Genomic DNA, 24,698 nt, shown 5'->3' on the forward strand with positions numbered 1-24,698 from the left:
AATAAGGGTTAGAATAAAGATTTTTAAAGGTAGCATTCTTAAACAACACTATTTCTAAACAGTCAGAGTTATAGTGTTTGAGTTAGTTAATTTAGTTGCTGTCTGAGAGAAGTGAAATTGAATCTTTGAAATATAAAGCAGAAGAGAGGAACAAATGGCAATAAAGAAGCTGCAACTGATAAAGGGAAGATCGTGTGAACATCCAGAAATCAGATACGAGAAATGGTATGTAAAGATAAATCTTGAAGGCCTTCTCAACCAGACATGATCTTATATGGTGTTCCGAACATAAATAAATAAATAAATAAATAGACCTGTCACCACGTGGTTAGTTTGACTTTGAAAGTGATGCCATTCTTGAGTTCTTGCTGTAGTATATAGGCAGAATTATTTAAGCGAGTCAGGGCTTTTCTGTATCCATATTTTAAGAATAAGGACTTATTTGGATACCTAAATTATTCCAGATTTATTTGGAAAGCTGTGTGTGTATACAATGCTGGATTATGAAAATAACTAACCAGGTTTGTAGAAATCTGTAGATTATAAACATGTGACTGGAAAATGGATTGCATATCACAAAAATTCACATGCCAATTTTCCAACTAAAAATGTGTTTTTAATCTGTTTTTCTCTAATCTGCCCTGGTTAATCAATGTTTTTCAGATTATGTCTTGCAGGTGTAGGATTAAACAGAACAGTTAATTCCTCTGAATTGTGTCCCATCTGACTGTTGTCAGTGCTTCCTACTATTGTGGAAGTTCTGGGACTCCATGAAACCTGAGCATTGGTTTTACAAATAAAAGCAAATTAAAGGTGAAGCACAAAAGTTGTGCATGTTTTTAAAGTTTTGTCATTTCACACTGTTTGCCCTCCTCCTCTTTACTTAGTTATTCATTTATTTATTTACCTTTTTGCCATGATGTCATGTTTTATATTTTGGAACATTAATGTTTCCTCTTAATTCAAAGTGCTTCTGTCACTAGAGCTGTGTTAACAGGCCTGCAAAATCAGGGTATAAATTCCTCAGCATTTAAACCTTTGAGAGCTACAGTGCCGTGACAAAGTGCAGCGTCGCTGGAGCCTATTAGCAAGGCTGCTAGCTTGTGGTGAAAGCAGCGTGCCCCGAAATGTCAGGCAGCGGGGCTGGTGCCGAGAGGTAATTAGGAGCAATTAGCCGGTCTGCCTGCTGGGTAGACCTCTATTACCTTCCTCACCCTCCCCGCTTCTGTCGCTGCGGGGCAGCGAGTTGTGGCAGCGGTGTTGCTCTGAGTGTGCGTGCGTGTGTGTGTACGTGTGTGTGTGTGTGTCCGTCCGTGCGGGCGGCGGAGGCGCCCCGGCCCCCTCCCCGCCCCGCCGCATTGTGGAGGGAGGGACCGCGGCCCGCAGCCGCCTCCGCCGCCGTGCGGGGCCGGCAGCTGTCCGCGGTGCTGAGCGGCGCGGGGCCGGGAGCTGTCCGTGGTGCTGAAAGCGCGGGGCAGGGAGCTGTCCGTGGTGCTGAACGGCGCGGCCGCTGTCCGTGGTGCTGAGCGGCGCTGCCGCTGTCCGAGGTGCTGACGGTGTGGGGTGGCAGCACCATGGTGTTTGCTCCAGGTAAGGGCAGCCGTTTCCCGCGCCCATTTGGGGGAGAGCAGTGGGAAGGCCCCGATCGTGCCGGAGAGGCTACATGGGGGTCTGCAGGGGAGGGGGCAGCAGCCGAACTAGCCCTGCTGCTGGGCAGAGGCAGGCAGTCTCAAAGGGAAGCGCTCAGCTGTGCAGAGGTTGTGAGGGTCACCCCTGTGGTTCCCGTGAGGGTCACCCCTGTGGTTCCCGTCAGGGACAGGAGCGTTACCTGTGCAAGTGCACAGGGAGCTGTGCACACCAGACTGCAAAAAAGAAGGGGCGGGAAGGGGAATGTTGCCTCGCAGTGCCTGGGTAGTGGGTCCACCTAACACCCACGCTGGCAGCTGTGAATAAGACAAGCTCCAAAGATGATGGAGCTATTTTACAAAATTCCACCCTCCCACCCCTCATGCTCCCCTCCAAGTAGTTGAATGGAAGAGAACAGAAAGTTTATTCAGGCTGGTTTTTTTTTTTTTTACTGTGTTCCTACTCCAGCAGGATTTCATTTGAGTCCTCACTCTATAAAGGTGCAGGATCTCTAGTGTGTAGTATAGATATAGTAGAGCATTGAGAAGCTGCACTGGACTTAGTACATTCTGCTTTGAAATGGGCAATTTGTTGTTCAGAAAGGCCCAGGAGCTCTAGGATATTAAAGTCATGCATAACATTTTCTATAGTGAAATAACTTGCAATTGGGTTCTTTAAAATTGTATAACTGTCAGTAAAAATAATGGGTCAACAGAAAAGGTAAAGTGAAGGCAGCAACTGGACAATGAAGAACTATTAAAACCTTTCTTTTGCAAAGCTTACAGAAGTTTTGTTTTTCTTTTAAATTCTATGTCTGGTCTGAGAAGGGGTAAAAATCCAAAATCTTTACACACTCATTACAGAAGCAGTCCTGGGGGTTCACTTTTCTAACTCAACAACTGAAACTCTAACCTTCTGAGAGATTAATATTCCTTTTGAACAATCAGAAGTCCATTTTGTCTCTCAGACTGCCTGGTTGCAGGCTAATTTTATACTTTCCAACACAGTCTGTCCTGAAATTGGGATCAAGTTGTTTATCTCAATAGAACCAGCCACTGTTCTTTTGTAGTACACTTTCCAGTATTAGGGGTTCTCTTCTGAACTCCTTTTATCTGTCAGTTAACAGTACTCATTTTTGAAATGTGCCATGGGACCCAGAGTACTGCAGGATGAGATTACCTCTAAAATAATCAAAACACATGCTTTTTTTTTTTTCCCAAAAGACTGACAATGAGCAAAACCCAAATCTCATTAATAACTACATAAATTGTTCTTTTGACAACTCTAATCCGTAAAGAAAAAAAAAATCTGTCTTGTATAATCATTCTTTTTCAGTCTGCTTTTACATAAAAAAAAAAAAAAAAAAAAAAAAAAAAAAAAAAAAAAACACTTGGTTTCCTTGCAAATGTCATAAAATGCATAGGGTAACTAAATTTGTAGAAGAGATGATAGAACAGAAGGCTTTGACACTTTTTGTATTCAGTAAGCCCTGCTTTTTTTTTTTTCTTTTTTTTTTTTTTAATTGCTTTTCTTCACTGCAAATCAGCCCTCCTACCCTGGCATTATCTCTTCTGTGGATGTATAAAATGTATATGTATATTTAAATCAGGGGTTTGTACATCTTTAGTATCTTCGTAGTAGCCATAGTTATGGCTACTTGACATAGGAATTCTATACACTTACTAGGAAGCTGAACTTCATTTTCTTGGCTCAACTTTTTGATTTTATCTCATTGCGATGAATGACCTGATTTTCACTTTCATTTATATGTTTTTGGGGGTGGGGGGAGGGAGGGAGAAAAAGATTTGTCTATTTATAAACGGTTATACTTTACAACTTCCAGGCTTAGAACGATAAACATGCCTCTAGAAGGGGAAAAAAACAAAGACGTGCATGCACTCACACACAAACAAATAAAACAAACTAAAAATACTCTTCCAGAAAAAAAATAATATAACTTGTTTAGGTGAAGACAAAGGTAAGACTTTGAATATCAATAACATGAAGTTCTGAATTATTGCAGAGCACTGATTTAACGTGTTATGTTTAAAAACTGTTAATTAGAAAAAAACCTACCAACTGTAAATATATTTTTTTATTATTTATTTATTTTAAAGTGAAAACAACTGTCTGTGGATTGCTATTAAAAAGCAACTCAAAAAAAGAAAAAAAAAAAAAACAGGCTTGGATATTATCAAGCCAGATATGTCAAAATTGTTATACAAAGGCCAATATTTGTTTTACAAAAGAAAAGTGAAGTGGACATTCTGGCTCATGATGGCTTATTCTCGACAGTGTGTTGCTGTTTACAGCTATGCAAAAAGCTAGTCTTCATATGTGATCTTTCTTCACACCAAATTTTAATTAACTTTGAGTCTTGACATAAATGTCTGTACAAGCTGCCAGAAAAAAAAAAAAAAAAAAAAAAAAAAGGAACTGAGAAAAGGACATTTTTTGCTTATATGGTTTAACCTGACTGGGGCTTCATTGCACTTTGTTGTGAAGGTTGACTAATGATAGACTGGTGTATATGAAACACAGTGCCAACTCTATGAGATGTCTGGGAATTCGTTCTACCTAGAGGATTCCCGCATGACGACACTGTTCATAATGCTACCCTAACAATAAGGGATGATCCACGTAATGGAAATGTGGACCAGCTACTACACTGCAAAATTTAGCTTGTTTACCTTTCCTTAATTGAACTGCTTTAGGCTGCCTGAGAAGCAGACAAGAAAATGTTACTGATTGTCAAATGTAAGGATGCATGGGACTGCAGTAGAGAAAACATGCAATTTCAAGTTTTTGGATTAGGCCATATAGAAAAGAGAATTCATTTCTGAAGTGAAAGTTTTTATTAGGAGACTTCAGAAAATAATGGATTCCAGACTTAACAACAACAAACCCAAACAACAACAACAAAAACACTTTCAAATTATCTTATAAAAGATTGATATTTGTAAATGGTTCCACAGCTTAACTATCTATCATTATAAGGTAATGAATGAAGAATTATTAAAATATTTATTCTAAAGTATCACCAAAAATTATGAAAAGATTATTTTAGAATGCAGCAAGCAAGCCCTATCATTAGTTTAGAAAGTAGTGATTGCTTTCAATATCAATAATCTATCAATAATAATCATATTTATGTTTTTAACTGAATCTTTGTGATTCAACAATAATTTGAAATGTTCCTAATCAACATCATACTACTTTCTTTGGCAATTCTTTTGGTTCCTTTTATCCAAAAATGATCCTTGACATATTCCACGCTAATTTGCATCTCCCAAACTTTTCATGTGTAAAGGTAAAATAAAATAAACCTTTTTTTTTTCCTGACACAATTTTGCACACGAATCATTCAAACACTTATGCCTTAAACTTCTGTCCTCTGTGTATCTGCACTGATGTTGCACAAACATGGCCTGCATTTTCAAAACTAGCTGGGGAATAAAGTTAGAAATTTGTTAAGGGTATATGTTTCCTAAGCAATTCTCTCACTAGAATATCATTTAAGTGATTATTTTAGTATATGTTAAACAAAGTTTTATTCTTTAGTAAATAATATTTTATTTATTTACTTTTTTTTTTTAGAAGAGTCAGTTTTGATCTGAATATGTAAAGAAAGATTGCAACATTTACACTGATAGTTTGTTTCATTGTCTGAACACTCTCATCCTTTAAAGCTTAAAGTTTATATCTGTTTTGAATTGTGTGATTCCACCTTTCAGATAATTTGTGTTATTTTTCAGTGTAATTTGAAGAATTCTTTCTTATTGGATATTTTCTGCCTAACTAGAAACTCGCTGATTTTACCCTCGACCCGCCAATCTCAAAAGGAGGAGGAGGCAATATAAATATAAATATATATATATATTTACCAATATTTTTGTGTAAGAAAGATCTGTGAAAATGCTTAGAGTTTAAAGACAGTTAGACATTAGAGAAGTCAGAATATTCACTGCTCAGCACCTTTCTCTTACAACAGCAACTCCAACAGCTTTTCAAATAGTTTTTCAGCTGCACAGCTGTTTGTAACATTTTTAAGCTAGGGACAGTATAACAGACTTGCATAATGACACTGGAGATCAGAAGTGCATCCTGTACCAAACATTTTAAGAATCTCATTAAACTGCAATTGAAGACATACCAGCTGCACACTGAAACAGATGTGCTTACTTGTCCAAATAGTCCTGATCTTCTCAAGTGGAAAATCTGGGAAAGCTACGACCTGTTGTATTGTGGAATGTGAAGACATGAAATTTCTTGATATCTTTTTTTGATATAACATTACAGATACTGTGGAGACCTCCGTCAATAATGAACAGATCAAGATACTATTGAGGGACATAATGAATGGAAAAATTGCTACCAATAACTTTACTTTTCTGAAGATAAACTGTTGTGGAATATCTCCAGTGTTTGTGCCAAGTATGGTACTCTGGCACTGTCACTTATGAAGTTTCGTTCACCCATGAGAACAATTGTAGGACAGCAGGGCACAGTCCTTGTCCCTGTTGTGCTGCATTCTGCTAATGGTCTAAGTTCTGTGTAGAAAAGCAAATGAAACGCACTTTGATATAAGATTAAACGGTATATACGTAGGATTCTTTCTCATTAGCTTAGTGTCGGCAAAGTCCATGCCACAGACATAAAGTGGAGGCTACAGTTAAGACTATATTGCATAGCTCATGCAGTTTGATATAACAATTTTCTTGTCCAGAATTTGTGATGGCTGGTAGTAAAGTTGCTAGGGAGTATGCAGGCCAGTTCAACCAAAAAAAAAGTATCTGAATGTATTTGTAGCTAAGAGCTCTCAACCATACTTCAAAATATTTGTCACCTGGTAGGGAGAAATCATATAGGAGGAACTTTCTTGTTCTTTTTCACTGAGGGAAAAAATATTCTGTGTGTTTGCCTCTCCCCAGTGTTGCATTGATCTTTCCCCTGATGTGAAACTCCACTGGCAGGTCTCTTTAGTGAGATGAAAAAATGTTAGTTCATAGATATTCAGAGATGTGATGAAACTACTAAGCTTATAAAGTAGTCAACAGTACTAGAAGTAATATGACTTTAAGGTAATCAACACAACATTAAAAACTGGCACAGAATTTACTTTTTCAAATCATTTGTAACAGAAATGAAGGCTTAAGCAAGTGGGGATGGCACCTTTCACTTCCAGATCACTGGGTTGAATCCTATTCAGATTTGCTGTGAAAAGAGTTCAGTCTTCCCACTGTTTTAGTGACTTATATCAAAGAAATGGTTCATTGTTGGGGGTTGGTGTTAATAAGTTGTACAGTCATTATCAACAACCTTACTAGGACTATATATTCTATATATATTCTCCGTATATTGATCAGAAAAGTCAAATAATGAGCGCACAAAGGGAATGAGTTACATTGACCTGCTAAGTTTGTCCCTCCAAATCATTATTCTTCTACATTAATTGCTCTGTTGTAGTTATAGACATAAATAATATGATTCTAACCTTGTAAGCTTTAACATGATAATGGAAATTAGATAGACAACGTAAAATACAGTGAAAGGCAGATTTATTCCTATACTTTCAATCTTGTCCATTAAGGATTTTATTAAGGGCACAACCTATTGCATCATGTTTACAAATACAAAGTTAAGCAAAATTTCTTTTCTTGCAATGTATTTTCTTTATAGGCTTTCTGAAATTATCTGAGTACTGGTTACCCATTTGCTGTGATGTTCTTTCCGTAATAGTTTGCAAGCTCCTATAGAAAAAGATGTATTATTATTTAAGGGATTGCAATTGGAGCAGAATCTTTACTGATGTTAACAGAAATGAAAAGCTGACCTGAATAGCTGTAAAATGCTTCAGGATCGTTTAGAATGCCTTGTCAGGGAAGTCAAAGCAGGTGAGCTCTGTGCTGCTGTCATCCAACCCTACAAATGCCTGTAGTCATGTTGTCAGAAGATGCTGTATTCCTTCTTCAAGAGAGTCAGAAATTTTCTGCCTGAAGAAGTAAGTTGAGCCACATTCTATGCAGATATTTCTCTAATGGTAAGGCAAATGTAATCTCCTGTGGATTGCTTACATTTGCTTCACTTTGTAGTACACATATTTGATATAATGGCATTGTAATTTCTTACTTTGATTAGTGAATCCACTCACTATTTGTAAGTATGGAGAGGGTGCATACGCATTACCAATTCTGATAAATAATCACAGATTAACATTACCTTCTGTATGGAAGTAAGTCTGCTTAATAGAGTGGAAAATATTTCTCTGGGAGGTTAGAATTAGATCCAAGAGGGGAATACAGCATTCTGTGGCATCCTGTTTCTTGCAACACTTATAAACAGGGACTTTGTCAAGATTACAGCCATGAAAAACCTCTGTGTTTTTTTTTTTTACTCTTTGAAGGTGCATTCTAAATTTACATAGTCTTTGATTCATTTTCTCTTGTGACTTTGCATATATGCATATACACATATACATACTTATAAACCCAGCATCAATTACTAATAGCCTTAATGTACAGCTTTCAAACTCTGCTCACATTCTAAATTAAGCAGGGCTCTTTTCCTATACTGTTTTGTGTTAGTGCTATTTTTTTATTATTATTATATTTATTTATTTACATATTTTTAAGAGATAAAGAAGGGCTTTTCTTCAGCTGAGGTTTAACTAGCCAATTCCTGAAATTAGACTCTGAATATTCTGATATAAATTGAAACTTTTTCAAAACCTAACAGAATGTTATCACTGATTTGCTGGCTTATGACAAGTTACATAACCTTTTCCTTACTTTACTTTTTTTTTTTTTGTTTAAATCCCATTCAGACATCACAAATTTTAATTAAGTTCTACATAGCTGAAGACCAAAGCATGCAAGTCATTGCAGAAATATGACAAGCTAGCAAAATAAACCATTAGTAGTGGAACACAGGGCATTTGAAAGCTCTCCTTTCCCCTATTCTACACAGTGGTGGATAGCAAAAGCCTTCTAACACCTAGGAAAGCTATGTATTTCAGTGGCAATTTGTGTGAGCCCACCACTGATATTTTTAGTATAGATTCAGAAGACCTAAATGTTATCTCACTTTCTGTGCCAGATATTTTTTTCTTGGATAGCAGCTTCTGAGCACCTAAGCAGTAGAAAATAGAAGGCAGGGGGAGTTTAGCGGCACTTGAGCCACCTGTATCTGTGCCACTGGACTTCTTCTGCCCTAGGACAAGCACAGCAGTTGATGCACAGATATTTCTTACTTCAGTATTTGAAGTATGTTCCCTAAAGAAATAGCAAATTGTGCAGATGAAGAGAATTTAAGTTTTTCATTGATTTTGAAGCAGCTGGTCCCTGATGTTCTCTAGGAAGTAACTTATTAAAATAAATTAAACTCTACCTTAGAAGTAAACAACAACAACAAAATCTTCATTGGTTAGTGTTATCCTATAGTATTAAATCTGGATTTTATATATATATATATATATATATATATATATATATGTTTCTTTTCATTCTGGGACCAAAATCAGAATATCACACTCATAGGTTTATGCATGGCAGAGTATTCAGTGACTACTACTTTGAACTACATCCAGTCTTCAAAGCTGAGAAGACTTGGTCCTTAAACAATGAAATCATTGCTATCATGAAAATACCTAGAAAATATATAAATTGAAGTATGGCAATAAATCTTATAAAACGCATTGAGAATAGATGCTTAGAACAGATAAAGCATCTGTAGGTCTGATCAACTTCTTAAATTAAAAATGCTGGAAGCTTCATTTTGGCTGGCATATTTCAAATAGCATGAAATAACTCACTGTGGAAATTAAATATAATTTTCATATAGGAAAAAAAACAACAATAGTAGTTAATACATATTATTTTCTCATAAAGAGAAAAGCTCAGTGGACAAAAAAATATGAACAGCTTTGTATATATCTAATGTCTGGATGAAAAAAAAAAGACAAGAATTAATCTGGAGATATTATTATGTCCTTTGGAACAGTCTTATCTGCATTTCTGCTCTTCTCTTTCCCCTTTCCAACACTCCTGGATTTGTGTTCAAACCAAGATTGTTCCTGCTTCATTCTTATGCTTTGTTGTGTACCCAAAGCAGTCTGTGCCAGCCCTCTTCCTGATGCAGAGTTCCTCTTCCATGATGGCTGCACAGCAGTAGCTAAGGACTGAAGTTAGGGTAGAAAATACAACTTAACTGGGACTTTTCTAGTGAAAATAAATGAGTGTTAAAATCTCCTGAGCATTGCAGGTTAGGGAACAGGGAAAACATGGCAGTCCTACCTGAAAGTACTTTTAGTGTTTCTGATACCTTCAGTTTACTTCCTCCTTCCTCAAGGAATCAGAGCAACATGATAGCTATGATTCAGGACCTCACAAGCTTCCAGTTCTGGGCATGAGAAACTGTACTGGACAGAATGATAATACAGTGAAGAATTCATGATTCTCTTCTTCTCTTCTCTTCTCTTCTCTTCTCTTCTCTTCTCTTCTCTTCTCTTTTCTCTTCTCTTCTTTCTTCTCTGTTCTCTTTTCTGCTCTGCTCTGCTCTGCTCTCCTCTCCTCTCCTCTCCTCTCCTCTCCTCTCCTCTCCTCTCCTCTCCTCTCCTCTCCTCTCCTCTCCTCTCCATTTAAAGCTTCATTCTAGAACCTTTTCATGAGATCTCTGAACTGGCATTGTTATTGATGTCATTAAAAATTGGGTCTCTAATCCTGTAAATAGCTTAGTGACACTCATGCATAAAGTTGGTTTTGTACACAAGTTTGAAAGTGTACAGCCCTGGCTGACTGCCATGTTCATTCGCTATAGATGTAATTAACATGACTCATCAACATTTTCTGATTATCGATAATGTGCAGGCTCATCTTTTATCTCTCTTCTTCAAATTAGGCTTGCAGTGCTGAGATCCTAGCATCAACCTATAAAGCAACTAAAAGAAGGAGATTTTTAACCATTTTGATTCATAGGTTACAGAATGTTCTCCAGAAGATGCTCATCTGGAATTTCCATGCTGTGACTGGAAAGATGGAGAGATATGTCACCAACTAATGCCAATGGGAGGTTAAGGATGTTGAAGAACTGGATTTTTTCTTGCAGTAGATTATCAATATTGATGCAAAGAATGTTACTGTTAATTACTACCACATACACATTCAATTATGTCATTTCAAACTTGCCAGGTTCTCAAATTTTTTGAAAGAACTACAGTTTATAAATGGAAATTAATGAATATACTGCGACTTTTCCTATAAATATATGCTGGGCTTTGTGATGAAGCCTTATCATCACAGCCTTGCTTACCTATACTTTCATTCCAATTTAAAATAAATTTTATAAGTAAACTGACAGTACTGGTGACAGAGTAATAATTTTAAATAGAATTGAAACAGGGTTATCAGATAGCAATAGTTTGTTGTATTGTTATTTATTTTTATTAATCATGGAAAAGAAGTTAATTCTAATGTTGTAATACTGCAGAAAATAGTATAATGGTAAAATATTCCAATCCAAAGCAACATATTCATAAAAAAAGCAAAAAAGTTTCCGGTTAAAGGATGTACCTGCATAATCTCATGTAAAAATGGAGAAAGCATATTTGCTTGGTGACTCTTCCACCTTCAGAAATTTTGGATAAATTAAAATTGTAGCTAGTGGGAATATATTTTGGGTAACTGTGAGTTCTAAATTGCTCAAATGTTTGCTTAAAGGAATGTGGTTTTTGCTGTTTACTACTACTACTACTACTACTACTACTACTACTAATAATAATAATAACCCTCCCCCAGAAGAACAGCTTTAGAGGAATTCACTTGCTGGAATTAAACTACATTTGTTTTTCCTGTGGAGCAGAATGTAAACTTTTAACCTATGATGCATGACCCTTGGGATTCATGGAACCTGACATATGAGTTGAGCAGGTTTTTTTCAACTGCAGTGTTTGTACTGTGCCTCAAGGCCCATTGAGACCTAACCTGCAGGAAGACATAATGAGCTGCATAAAGACCACATGCTTTGAGGAAAGCAGAATTGAAATTAAAGACATTATTTTTCTCCTGGGAAATGCAGTAAGCTTGAAGAAGTAAAAGGGATAATTGAGGGACGGTAGAAATTTGCTGAGATAACAGGGGTTAGATGTTCATTTATGGTCATGCATGCCTATGCGTGACTAATGTCTTCTTAAAAAGTATGGGATGAATTATTTCTAGTCCATGTTCTCCAAGAGTCTGAAGTTCTTTCCTATCAAAGCTCATTCATCATTTTGCTCCTGCCCTCTTTCCATGTGAGAAACACTGCTTCTGTTTCCTTTTCAATTACTGACTATTCACCAACTGAAAGCTGTCTTGTTCCTCATAGTTTGTTGCTAGCATCATTGGATTTGAGATGGGCTTGCATATTTGTGAGAGCAAGGTCATGCCTGTGGTAATTTAGCTTCGTGATAGTATCCCCAACAATACTATGAGAAGTTATGGTAGAGAACTTAATAAACTGCTGATTCAAACAAATGACCTGCTGCTGACTATTATTGGGTAGCAGTGTTTAGAAGCCTTAATAAATTTAACAAGGAGCAAGCTGAAAGGGAAAAGACAGAGAGGATAACAGAAAGCACAGGAGACTGATTTGATTGCAGACTGGAAAGGAAGTGACTCATTCTGCTTTTAAGAAAGTGAAGTGTGTAAATGAGAAGGGGGTCTATGTGCAACCAAACTGAAGTTCTTGTTCAAGACTTAATCTGTGCTAAATGTTCTTTCTCTGTAGTTATTGATTCCCATGTATACTTTTTTAGGCATATTCTATAGTTCAGAAATTTAACAGGTAATATAAGATCTGCCATACAAGATGTTCTTGGGCTAAAACTAATATTACTTCTAGGAATTTAAAGGAAAATTTGGAACCTACTTTAAACATTATTATTATTTTTCCAAACTGCTAGCATTTTTATTTTACTTTATTTTGCATTCATGAAGTTTGAAGTTAGCCAAGGGAATTTCAAGGTACTAATATATGGCACTAGATGAAAGAGGAATATGTGACAGATTCCTGAAGACAGTAGAAGACTTTGAGGTTTTGCGAAATTCTTAAACTGTATTTTAAGTTGCAGAACCATGCTGGAGTTTGCAAATTACTTTTAATTTGCTATGTCAGTTGGCATAAAATTCACAAAGTGAAAGGCAAAGAGATATAAACACACTAAAGAGACTTTGTCACTTCTTAATGATAAAATTGCTACCTTGTCTTCAAGTACTAAGCATCACTGAGCCTGGAGTTTTCAGTTCTCTGTTTACAGAATTGGTGTACCAGGTTCCTGTATAACTGAAGTGAGCGTTTAAAGGCAGAGAATAAGTAGAAAAGATTTTCTGACATCAAGAGGAGAAAAAAGCAGCTATAAGACAAGGATAACTTACAGGGAGAATGTTGTTTATGCTGTCCTGCAAGTTTTTACCAGCAAGTACGTCAATGGAACTTTTGTCATGGAATTTTTATTAAATGTAAAGTTATTCTTCAAAACAAACAAACAAACAAAAACCATAAATAAAAATTAGTGGTATCTTATCACCCTAGTCATTCTTGGTTTGATTAGCTAAACACCAAATGCTTAGGCAATAGTGGAGATGCCTGTGTTTTACCTAATTTAAAGTATGTGGTCTTTAAAATGCCTGATTAATTCTATAGGCACTCAGAATTCTGCCTTTGTTCATGTCCACAACAATCTGTATCTCAGTAAGGTGGAGCAGTTTGATAGATATCTTCCAGCTCAGTCCCTTTGGGATCCTTGCATGAGTCATCTCTGTTTTTCTTAGCCAATCCTTCTCTTCTTGTTCAGAGTAGGAGCGGAATATCAACAAAGAAATGAGCTTCTCAGAAAACAGCTTTGTGCTGACTGCTTTCCGTGAAATTAATAGTTGGAAGAAGAGGAGGTGATCATGATACCCTTCTAGACACTGCTGTGTACTCCTTCAGGAAATGGAAAAGTTGTGTTTTATGGCAGCCTTGCCAGCTAGAGTCACAAAATAACAGAATGATTGAGGTTGGAAGGGACCTCTGGAGTTCATCTGAGCCAATCCCCTGCCTCAGACAGGACCACCCAGAGCAGATTGCCCAGGACCATGTCCAGGCAACTTTTGAAGATCTCCAAGCAGGAAACTCCACAGCCTCTCTGGGCAACCTGTGCCAGTGCTTGGTCACCTGCACAGCACAGAAGTGTTGCCTGATGTTCAGAGAGAATATCTGGTGTTTCAGTTCATGCCCATTGCCTCTTGTTCCGGCACTGGGCACCACCGGCAAGAGCCTGGCTCTGTCTCCGTTGCACCCTGCCTTCAGGTATTTATAGATATTGATAAGATCCCCCTGGAGCCTTCTCTTCTCCAGGCTGAAGAGTCCCAGCTCTCTGAGCCTCTCCTCATAGGACAGGTGCTCCAGGAACTTCTTCATCTCTGTGACCTTTTGTTGGACTCTCTCCAATAGCTCCATGTCTTTCCTGGATACAGTTCTGGCCCCATTGCTTACATCACCCCAGGCCAATATCTTTACCTTTCTTCATAACCAAAGCCAATTAGCTGTTGTTAGTTGGGTTACTGTAATCCCAAATATGTTGTATGGCTGTAAAATTGTTAAGTGGTTATGTTGCTTTATTTCCTTTTGTGTATACCTAAGCTATCAGAGTTAAGGCAGAAATAGATCAGAGGTCCTGGGTTCTCTCTGCTTGGTTTGTTTTCCCAGCACAAACCAGAGTAATCTAACAAGTAGACGTAATCAAGGTCTCACTTAGATGAATAGTACTTAAAGGCAGGTTTTGCTCTATGACAAACAACTGAAAAACTCGGGTAATCTTCCTAATGTAAACCAAACCAAACCAAACCAAAAAACAGAATTTGTAGATTAAGTAGCAAGAACAAAATAAATCATGAAGCACCCCCAAAGAAAGAAAATTGGGTAATTTTCAACAGCTACATGCTTAACAACAGTATGATTTTAACAACAAATTTTGATTTTTTTATGGTTATGGGTGTTGGCAAATTTCTCACATTTCGTATTACCTCATAGCCAATTGGAACATACTCGTATTTACAATTTCACATGTATTTAGAATTTCATGTTTATTCATACTTTTGCTAACATATTATCTTCTGAACAGCAGCTGAGTTGGCTGATATTTTTCAGCCCAGCAAGACTAATTCGTTCTGTAATAAAATTGTGAGTTAATGTTCAATTTAAAAAGGAATATCTATACATTACTGATAAGTAACTGAACTGTATAAAAAAAAAACAGTTTCAAGTGCTGATGGGTGGAACAAAGTGAATCAAGGAAGCTGACTGAGCCAAGAATTCAAGTGATTTAATTCAGTCAGTATTTCCAGATTAAAATGTTTTCTAAGTTTTTATGGTCTTAACCTCTGAACTGTAGTCAGAGTTAGTCATCTCAGTCCAGTTGTGGGTTTTTCTTCATGTTTTTAATTTCAACAGAAATAAAACACATTTGCATTTTACTTTTAGCCAGAACTTGTATAATATGTGCATGATTGATAGAAATAAGTATATTTTAAAAATAATTTAAAAGAGATGTTGGAGATACTGAATTATTTCTTTCTCACATAACAAGATTTGCTAGTGGTTGGTTTGGGCTCATAGGTCTTTATAGTGTCTTCTGTAAGATAATCAGGTGATTTTACTTTACTTTTTGATTCTATCTTAAATTTTCTTCCAAACGTTTCTTAAGGAACATCAGGAATGTATCACAGCTCTAAATGTGGATCTCTCATAAAAGCATCTGGCCTTTAATTCACTCTGTTTTGCTTCTCTCAGAATACGGTTTTTAATATATGGCTTCAAAACAGACAGTAAAATACAGATCCCACTTCATGAAATACTTCAGTACAGTACAGTTGATTAAGAAAGAATTGAGATTAATATCAGAAAAACCTTTAAAATCAAACCTAGTGATGTAAATAAGCACCTACTCTAAGCATTTCAATTATCAAGAGTGCCTTTTTCTAAATACAGCTTTTCAGTGGGTGTACCTCACTTTAATTCAGAATTATTATTTTTTACATCAAGATAAACTTTGACCATTTTACATTACTCTTTATTGTCCCTCATAATTATAATTGCTGCTAGGAGTCAAAATAATTCCAAAAGAGAAACCTCTTATCATAATCTACTTCTCTTCATTACCATATGTCGTCTGTTATGCTACATTACTTCATTTTTCTCCAGATTTTAGCATTGTGGGAAAAAAAAAATCACAGAAGAAAAGTATATTTGTTAAGTTTCTATTGCTTGTGTTGTTTTTTTGGTTTTTTTTTGTTTTTTTTTTGTTTTTTTCACTAATTGGAATTTGATGGGTGAGGGCTTATAATTTTAAGTAAAAGTAAATAGAAACCTTAATAGAAAACTTTCTCTTTTTATGGGTAAAGAAAAATGTATCAGATCTGTAAAATGAAGTCAAGTTCCCCATGCAGAAGTACAGCTGAAGTCAAAAAGGATGTGATTCAGAGCTGGATGAGAAAAAAACAACAACAAAAACAACAACAACAACAACAAAAAAAACCTCTTTCCCTCTGATGATGCAAAATGGAGCTGTACTTGTTTCAGCTGTGAAACTACAGCTGTTCCTAAGGTGGGGAACTGGGTAGCTGAGCTGTATGACTCAAATTCTGCCCATTCATTCAGTCCAGTAATGCTGAACATGCAGTAGAAACTTTCCAACCTGCTGTCATCTTCTGTATTAGCAGGTTCCCTATGTCATAAACTGGTCCCAAGCACCTCCCCCCCCCCTTTTTTTTTTCTCTCTTCTCTTTTTCTATCCTTCATGTGTTCACAGAGTGGTCATAAATGCTTGATTCACTTTGTCTGTTTGTTGTTTGGCTCTTGCAGGTGAGAAACCAGGTCCAGAGCAAGACGAAGTTAAGCTGCAGAATGCCAGCAAGCAGATTGTGCAGACCGCTATCCTCCAAGCAGTGCAGCAAGTTTCCCAGGAAAGCCAACAAAAGGAGAGGCGAACAAACAGCAGTATGAGCCTCCAGCTAGAAAGAGGGAAATTAACCAAGAAGCATGAAAAGAAGTAAAGGAGCAGCTTGTTTATTTTGATCCTTCAGTGTTTTCAGCCTTCTCTTTAGTATCAGCTGTATTGCTAGTGCAATGTTACTGTTGTAAAACAAACCAAAGTATAATCAACACCTAGACATAGAGTAAAGCTGCAATAGTCCTCGGCTGAGAAATATTAAGTGCATTAGATGACTAACTCCATATTTATGCAGTGCCTCTTAACAGAAACAATAATCTTAGATATAAAAGTAGTTTCAAGCACAAGCTGTTGTGGTATGGACTTATTTTTGAAAGCTTGTTGTCAGCGCACTTTCATATAAGTTCTGCACGCAGTGTTGCTGCCAGGTCAGCTGGCCAGACTCTTCTCTGAATTACTGGGTTCACTGAAGCTGTCTTCACCGAAGAAATAGTTTATTGTTGAGTGTAGTAGAATGCTTTCTGGCTGCCTTGAAACATGACTGTCCTCTGATTTGATTAACCATGGACAATGTGAAATGGCAGTATAAAGTTGATTTGGTAAGTTCCATGAACCAACTTTTTTTTTTCATCCTGGAAAGAAAAGCAATCCAGTGCAACTTTGCAGTGACTGTGATCTATGACTGTGATCATAGATCTGTGATCTGTCTTTTTTTTTTTTTAAAGAAGTTAAAATAAGTACTGAAGTATGTCTACTTATTTGAAATACTTCTGAACTTCTGCATAAAAATCACTTGTGCCTCGACAACTGCTTTTAATTTTCTTGATAACGAAAGAAGAGAAACTGATGTACTGATATGGAGTTTGCTAGCTCCTTCTTCAGTTTTGAAAGTTTGCTGTGGCTTGATTTACAGACAACGGATACTGGAATGGCTTTAAAAAAGGGTTTTGAGTTTATTAATATTTTGAAGAATGGAAATATACTGTGTCTGAGTTTTGTCATGATAGATATTTCTCACTTGCTGGGCATAAAGTGACTATATTTGCAATTGTCACAAAGACTGACCTAAAGTAGAACTGCTTTAAGCAGGTAGTACAGAACTTATCCTTAAGCTACTCTATATAGCTGAGGAAATCCATGATATTTCTGAAAATACACATTGAATAAATGTAGCTTTCACTTTTATGCTCCCTTACTGTAATGATGATTGCACTATTACACATCTGAAATGAGTAACAGTATATTTCATTCTAGAAATGGTTTGTAGCTGTGCTGCATCCAAATTCTTGTGGTAATATACCTAGAAATACAGAGAAGCAGATGTGCAGGATCTGCAAAGAATGATACAAACTTTCATAACTGCTTTTCTACTCAGCAAGATGATTCTCAAAGAGACTTTTTGGTTTAAATAATTGGCTATTACTTAGTATGTCCTACTGCTTGTGTTAAACAGTTTCAGGATTCTTTCTGGTGGCCAAGGGCTTAGTCATGAATAGCCACATACTGGAATATTAAGCCTCTGAGCTCTGCTTGTTTTTTTTTTGTTGTTGTTTGTTTGTTTGTTTGTTTTGTTTTCCAGCACTGACTCATACCAGATAATGATCTAGCTCAATCTTCTTTCACTTAAAAATGGAAAGAAAAATTCAACATGATTAAAGTTGTTCTAAATCCTCTAATAATAAAAACTGAATTGGATTGCAAGTACACAGTTCACTTCTATAGATGCTGAGTGAATTTTCTCATCCAAGCAAGCTTTGACATGTGGAAATATTTGGGTCTTGGGGCACGTGCATGTTTGTCATAATAGTCATTTTTTACCATTAGCTTTTTCTTCGACTGGCCTTCACTTGGGAGATAGCTCTTTTCTAACCACTCACTGCATCTTTGCTTTCTGAGATCCTAAGAAAACTGATCATGATCATGAGTCGAGGTTCGACTCTGAGGCTGATAAGCAGGCAAGCCTAGTGAATGAGGGAAAGCAAGTCTGTTGGAGAGACTGGTGTAAAATAATTTTTGCCAAAGACTCACCTAGAGTGATATAGAAAGGAAGGAAAGCAAAATCACCATTTATTTGGGATTATTCTACTTTTTTTTTTTCCTCAGAAATTTGCAAGGCAAGTCTTTTTATATATTCCTGGTAATTATATTTTTAGTAATCTGACAGTAGTCTGGAAATTAGTTTGCATGTCCATATATTTTCTTTAAACCATCGTGTTAGAAAAAGAGGAACTTCAAAAGCCAGTGAATCCAGGCTTTTGCCACTGCTTCATATAAGCCTATTCCACCCTTCCTATGCTATTCTACAATACCACTTTGCTGTTTTAGTCCTTTTAGACACACTGTTACTCAACCAGTACATTATGCATATCATTTCAGTGCTGCCAGAAGTCTAATATTTTGGAGAGAAGAATGGTAGGAAGAGCTGCAGAGCCTTGAGGAGGTTTACTATGGTCTCTTATCAAGGCAAAACAAATACCCTTGCATAAATAGTGTAGTTTTCCCTGGGACCCAAATAATGCATCTCCTATCTGTAGTATATATCCCTAAATTAAGGCATGCATTTAGTATCGCCTGTTGGCAAAGGATGTTCTGCACACCACTTGCATCAGTATATGTAGTTGAGATCTGTACTGCATGTGAGAGAAATGCACAAAAGAAAACTTAACCCTTGACTTATTACATGCTCACTAAATGGTGAAAGCGGGTATTTTTGGTATCTTCACTGACAGATTATATTTTCTGGCAAAAATACAGACTAAAAATTATTACAGATGTGATGCAAGTCTGATTACAAATAAAGAAACTTTAACATCTTACATGTCTCTTGTTTCTCTTATCAAAAGAAAGGAAGAAATTTTCAGATTCACTATAAAATCTTTTATGAAGCAAACAGTATGCTCACGAGGTTTGTAGTACTGAGAACATTATTCACTACAATAATTCATATCTTAAAAGTGAGAGACAATCAAAATAGTCTCTAAACATATTTAAAATAAATTCACATTTTAGCACTTGTCAGTTGTAAGTAGAAAGATACACAAATGTGAAAGTACAACTCTTGCATCTCTTTTCCTGAAGTAGAATCAGGTGTCTGTGGCTATCCTGCACTGTGCTTGCCATATTTTCATTTAGGTTGATTATCAAAGTTTTATTACTGTACTTGGGCTGTTCTTTGTAATGTAATCAGACACTGCCCATAAAGCAGCAACACCTACATGGAAATTCATATGGGCACAGCAGAACATTGTAAGAGATTACTATCTGCCTCTGTTCATAAATTTGTCAGCTCTGGGCAGTTACACTGGCAATCCCTGCTCTAAAATGTGAGGGAAAAAAATAAAAATAAATAAAAAGTAAATAAAAAGAAAATACCCCGCAAAACCATGTAACTTGGAAAATGACGTCTTCATTTTATTTTTTCGGAGAAATAATAGCATTGTGTGATAACATTATAGTTAAAAGCTGGAAATTCTTGAATATCTATTCAATAGCAAATGATGCATCTAAAAATCTTAATTAAAGTCCCTACTGGTATCATGTCTGATTTTTTTTCCATGTTTTTAAACATCACAGAATGTAGTGTGTCTACAATAAGAAGATTATAAAAATAGCAATGTAGATATTCTTGATATAACTACATTGAAATATGCTGCAGTTGTCGTTTACATGTGTGATAATGTCAAATGCAGGAGTTAATGTGTCATTACAAAAGGTTTATATGAAAAAGTTTAAAATAATTTGGGGAAAAAGATAAAGGGAAGTAGAATAAATTTTTGAAAGGATATGGGATTCACTCTATTCTCTTGATTACCTTCTTGGATCTGAGAAAAAAATAAAAAATCTATGAAGACCTGGATATTGGCATAGCCTAATTTCTCTCCATTGGTTCCTTCAACAAATTGTCAGATCAGTTTGTTAAAAGAGTATGTGGGAGTGAAGGGGAAAACTGAGCTGTTGATAATGTTCTCCTCACAGCCACCAGACACTCACTAAGGAGTGAGCAGCAGTAGTGACGTAGGCTGTTTTCCAATGGATTGGTTTCTCATGGCTGGCTCTTTGGGGCCCCATAAGATAAGTACTGACAAAACCTTTTGCCTTGTTTCAGTTTTTCTGGAACAAAGGGATTCTCTGAGGCCTAATAGGCTGCACTGTATCCTGCCTTTCAAAGGGAGAAGAAGCAAGGTCTCTTTTATCTACTTCTGTAGCTACTCCCACAAAACCTGCTGGATATCAATGTGTACGGGCTTCTGCTTTCAAAGACAAATGCATCTTCACCACGTTTAGTCAATTTGACCAACAACTTCCTTAATCCTTAAGAAGGGATGGATGAGTACACGTATTAGCTATGCCTGAGTTCTCTGGCAAACACCAAGAAATAGATGAGTATTTTAAAGGCATTTGTTTCAAAGCCGTTCTTGTCTGCCAGGCAGATTTTCTTTGTTTAATTAACATAAGCAGCTTGTCTTTTCAATAGCTTTTCCTCCAGTGGCCTACTACTTGGTTTTTGTACATGAGCTTCCTAGTTTTACCATTAAAATAACAATAGTTCACTTTAAGTTTGGGTTTGATTAGTTTGAACTCTGTGGAATTAGGTGTTCCATCATGGTGCAGCAATAAATGATGTCCTAGAGGAAAGGAAGTTGTGGCTTTTTCCTCCTTCATGGACTAGAGGAGGAACCCACTTAACTTGATTATAAAACACCAAAGTAAGATGTTCCTGTTAGCTTTAAGGAAAATGATCTATGTGTGCTTTCAGAGTTGAAACTCATTCAGAAACAACAGTTAGTGAAAACTCTAATCGCATGCTTTGTGGTCTGAGGTGGAATGAACATTACTGCATTGCTCTGAAAACTTACATGCTACTTCCTTGCATCTACTGAAGATTTTGAATTGCATCCTTTGGCAGAGTGGTACATTTGCTACTGCCCTTGCGATTGAATAGCTGCTATGCTTTGTACATGTGCATTTACGTGTACATTTGCATCCCAGAAGATTAAACCTCAGTCTCCAGTTGCCATAGTAGATGCCTTTGCCACGTATTTGCTTAGTAAACATATCTCCTACTAATGCTGTTTTCTCTCTCTCTCTCTCTCTCTTTTTTTTTTTTTTTCCACATGGGACAGCTCATTCTGAAAAGCTATCAGTTCATCACGATGAACTATGAAAGCCATCTGCTTCCAGAACAAGGACAGTGAATATAATAAATCTTACTTGCCTCATTGGTAAGATATTGACCCTTTCCCACAGCTCACTGTATGTGTTTATTTCCAAGGAGGACAACTCTGTTAGCCAGTGCTTCCTTATATTCTCTTGCTGATGGATTGCCCATAAAACAGTGATCTTTTATACTTACTTCCAAGGCAAAAACTGTTCCTAGGGCACAGTTTGCCCCGGCTTGTGACCGTTTACTAGGTCTATCTGACTTCAGATTTCCCACAGACCGCATCAGTGAGCATTAGGTTTTCTGGATCTATAAGCAGGAACAGGGAGACTCGTACTTTTTGGGTTTAGATCACTGAAAGCTACAAGGAACAAAGTGGCCCTCTCAGTGCTGAGCTGCTTTTGCAGCTCTTCTCTTGACCTCATACATTTCTTTATTTTTATGTATTCACCTCCAGACAAAAGTCAAATAAGCAGATCCAAAAAAAGAGGGGTAGGGTACCTGAGAGGACCCAGTACATCCCTGAACCACTCTCTAATTTAAATAAATAAGCCCCACACCATTTTCCCCTCTCATAATTGTGTGAAAGAACAAGAGGCTCCAAATTCCCATATTTCCTCATCACTTGAGACACTAGGATGCCACCTAGTTGAGAGCTCTGTTTCAGCTCAGAAGGTACAAATTCTTCCCTCTGTTTGCTACAGCTGGCTTCAAAGATCAGTGCCCAAGTCAGGTGGCACCTTGCCCATCACTGTGCTCAGAGGAGCTGGCTGGCTGGAACAAAAACATGTTTAGAGCCAATCTCCAAGGAGTAAATCTTTGTAGAAAGCACTGGGCTTCTACCTGGCCAGAAATTTTCCTCCACCACCTGGAGCAGCTAAACAAGTCTCTCCTTGTGTTGTGTTGTGGTGGTGTTTTATTTGTTTGTTTGTTTGTTTTGTTTGTTTTTCAAGGAAATAATATTAATAAAGCCCCTGGGTGCTGTTCACTGCCAGGCAGGAAAGCAAACACAGCACTCTAGCAAGCAAGTTTGGAATTCAGGACCGTTTTTCAGGGTACCTCATATGATGAAAAAACATTTTCTTCCAGGCTAAAATTGGCACACCTGCTTCTATAACTTGCTGTGTGGCTTGAGCCTTTTCTCCTCTTCCTTGCAATGCAAGGAAACACCAAAGATTAAGTTAAACTCCATTTATTTTTTCCCCTGCTCTTATTTATTCCAGCTAACCTGTACTATTGTCTCTCAAGGTCACCTTCTTCCTTGCTCTAGAAAAAAAACAAAAACAAAAAAAAAAAACTAAGAATAAAATGTTGGCTCAGTCCCCTAGTCCCTGTTTAAATCTCTGTTTTCCAGCATTTCAGGTAACATTATTCCTTGGTATAGGAAAAAAAAAAATATCTTTACCACGTTTCATTCTTCAAATATTTTTGTCTGTACCTGCATTGTGTGTAGAGATAGGTTTGTAGAAACTACTGCCATGTTACAACTCTGAAGCTGTCAAAACATCTATATACTACATATGCTAAATCTTTCTTTGAGAAAACCCTTACTCTTAGAAATCATATTATATAACTCCATCTGCCTTGGTAAGAATTAGGTTAACATCTATTTTGCCTGCTGGCAGGCTAGGAGGCTTGTGAGCTTATTTTGTTGATTTTTTTTTCTTTCTTTCTGTCCCCTTTCAAATATCTGTATCTTAGCCTATTAGGATGCAAGTGTCTTGATTATTTGGAAAGTTAAACATGCAGCTAGGGAGCACATTGAGAGATTGAGAATTACAGTCCTAGCTGAGGTAACAGAGCTGCATACAGAGATGATGCCATACAACCCCAGGATCTGCGTGACCTGCAATTTGGAGGTACAATAATAAACAGTCTTTAACAGATTATGATGTCCGGATGCTAGCAGCTTTCAGTGTGCAGATGGTGATGCTGTCAGTAAATGTCAGCCTTCGGTCTCTAAACGCATGTCACATTTCATTAGGGCGCACATATGACTGTGTTCCCTCCACTGCTGAGGCTTGACAGCAGATAAAAAATGAGTTCTGCTCATAACTGTCCTGTTCCTTATTATTTTGTGATCTGTTCATTTCACCCAAGTACCCATCTCTACAGAAGCAAAAAAACATTTCCACACATGAATTTTCAGATTGTTGGTGAAAACAAATATGTCATCACTCAGGGAGATGCCAAATGCTCTGCAGAAGGGCAAAGAAATTCTACTTCTTTCAGTATGTATGTGTCTCTAGAGGAACAATGCATCATCCTAAGGATTTAGTGTATGTTTGCAGACTCTTACAGGAAACAGCCAACTCGTTTTTATTTTGTGACTGTCATATGAGCATTAGACCATACTATGTCTCCCCTGCTGCCACTTTGATTCCATCTTGGACTGAAACTCCAAAAGCGCAGACAAGAGGAGAACAGTATATAGAATCAAGGGCCATTAACAAGCAATGCTTTCTCTCTAGCAACGCGGGAACATAGCTAAAAAGTCTGCCCCCTCCCAGTCCTGGCATTCAGTAACAGAGCAACAGTTGAAGGGACAGGGCTTGGGGACCATAGCCTCTTCTGGTACATGACCTTCCTGACCAAAGTATAGGTAGGATGATCTCACAAGATCACCAAGGAAGAAAGGGACAGGAAAAAGGCCACAAGTAGACACCAAAGACCCCGGTAAACATCAGGCCTAACTCTGGGATTGTGCTAGAGCTACAGGACTGGTCAGAGGAAGCATTTTTCCTACAGATTTTTCCTACAGATTTTTCCTAGATCACTTTATCCCCCGTAACATAGACCACTTAAGGTACATTTTTACAAAGCACATTCTTCTGGGTGAAATGAAGCAGCATTCTCTTTTGGAGAAATAAATTACTCACCAAAGGAAACTTTGGTGAGACAAATCAGACAAATCTTCCCTACTCAGTTTTTGCTTGCTAGTTGCTT

At 37.1% G+C, this 24,698-nt stretch overlaps 1 protein-coding gene across 1 annotated transcript; it reads left to right on the plus strand.

Annotated features, from left to right (window-relative positions):
- Positions 1–1,335: 1,335 nt before the first annotated feature.
- On the plus strand, positions 1,336–19,949 carry AKAIN1 (A-kinase anchor inhibitor 1). Its single transcript, XM_040550110.1, has 2 exons — positions 1,336–1,590; positions 16,504–19,949. Exons 1-2 carry the CDS (start codon positions 1,575–1,577, stop codon positions 16,692–16,694), a joined length of 207 nt encoding a protein of 68 aa, XP_040406044.1. The 5' UTR covers positions 1,336–1,574; the 3' UTR covers positions 16,695–19,949.
- Positions 19,950–24,698: the final 4,749 nt, after the last annotated feature.

This window comes from Cygnus olor, chromosome 2 (genome assembly GCF_009769625.2).
Source record: "Cygnus olor isolate bCygOlo1 chromosome 2, bCygOlo1.pri.v2, whole genome shotgun sequence".
Lineage (NCBI taxonomy): Eukaryota > Metazoa > Chordata > Aves > Anseriformes > Anatidae > Cygnus > Cygnus olor.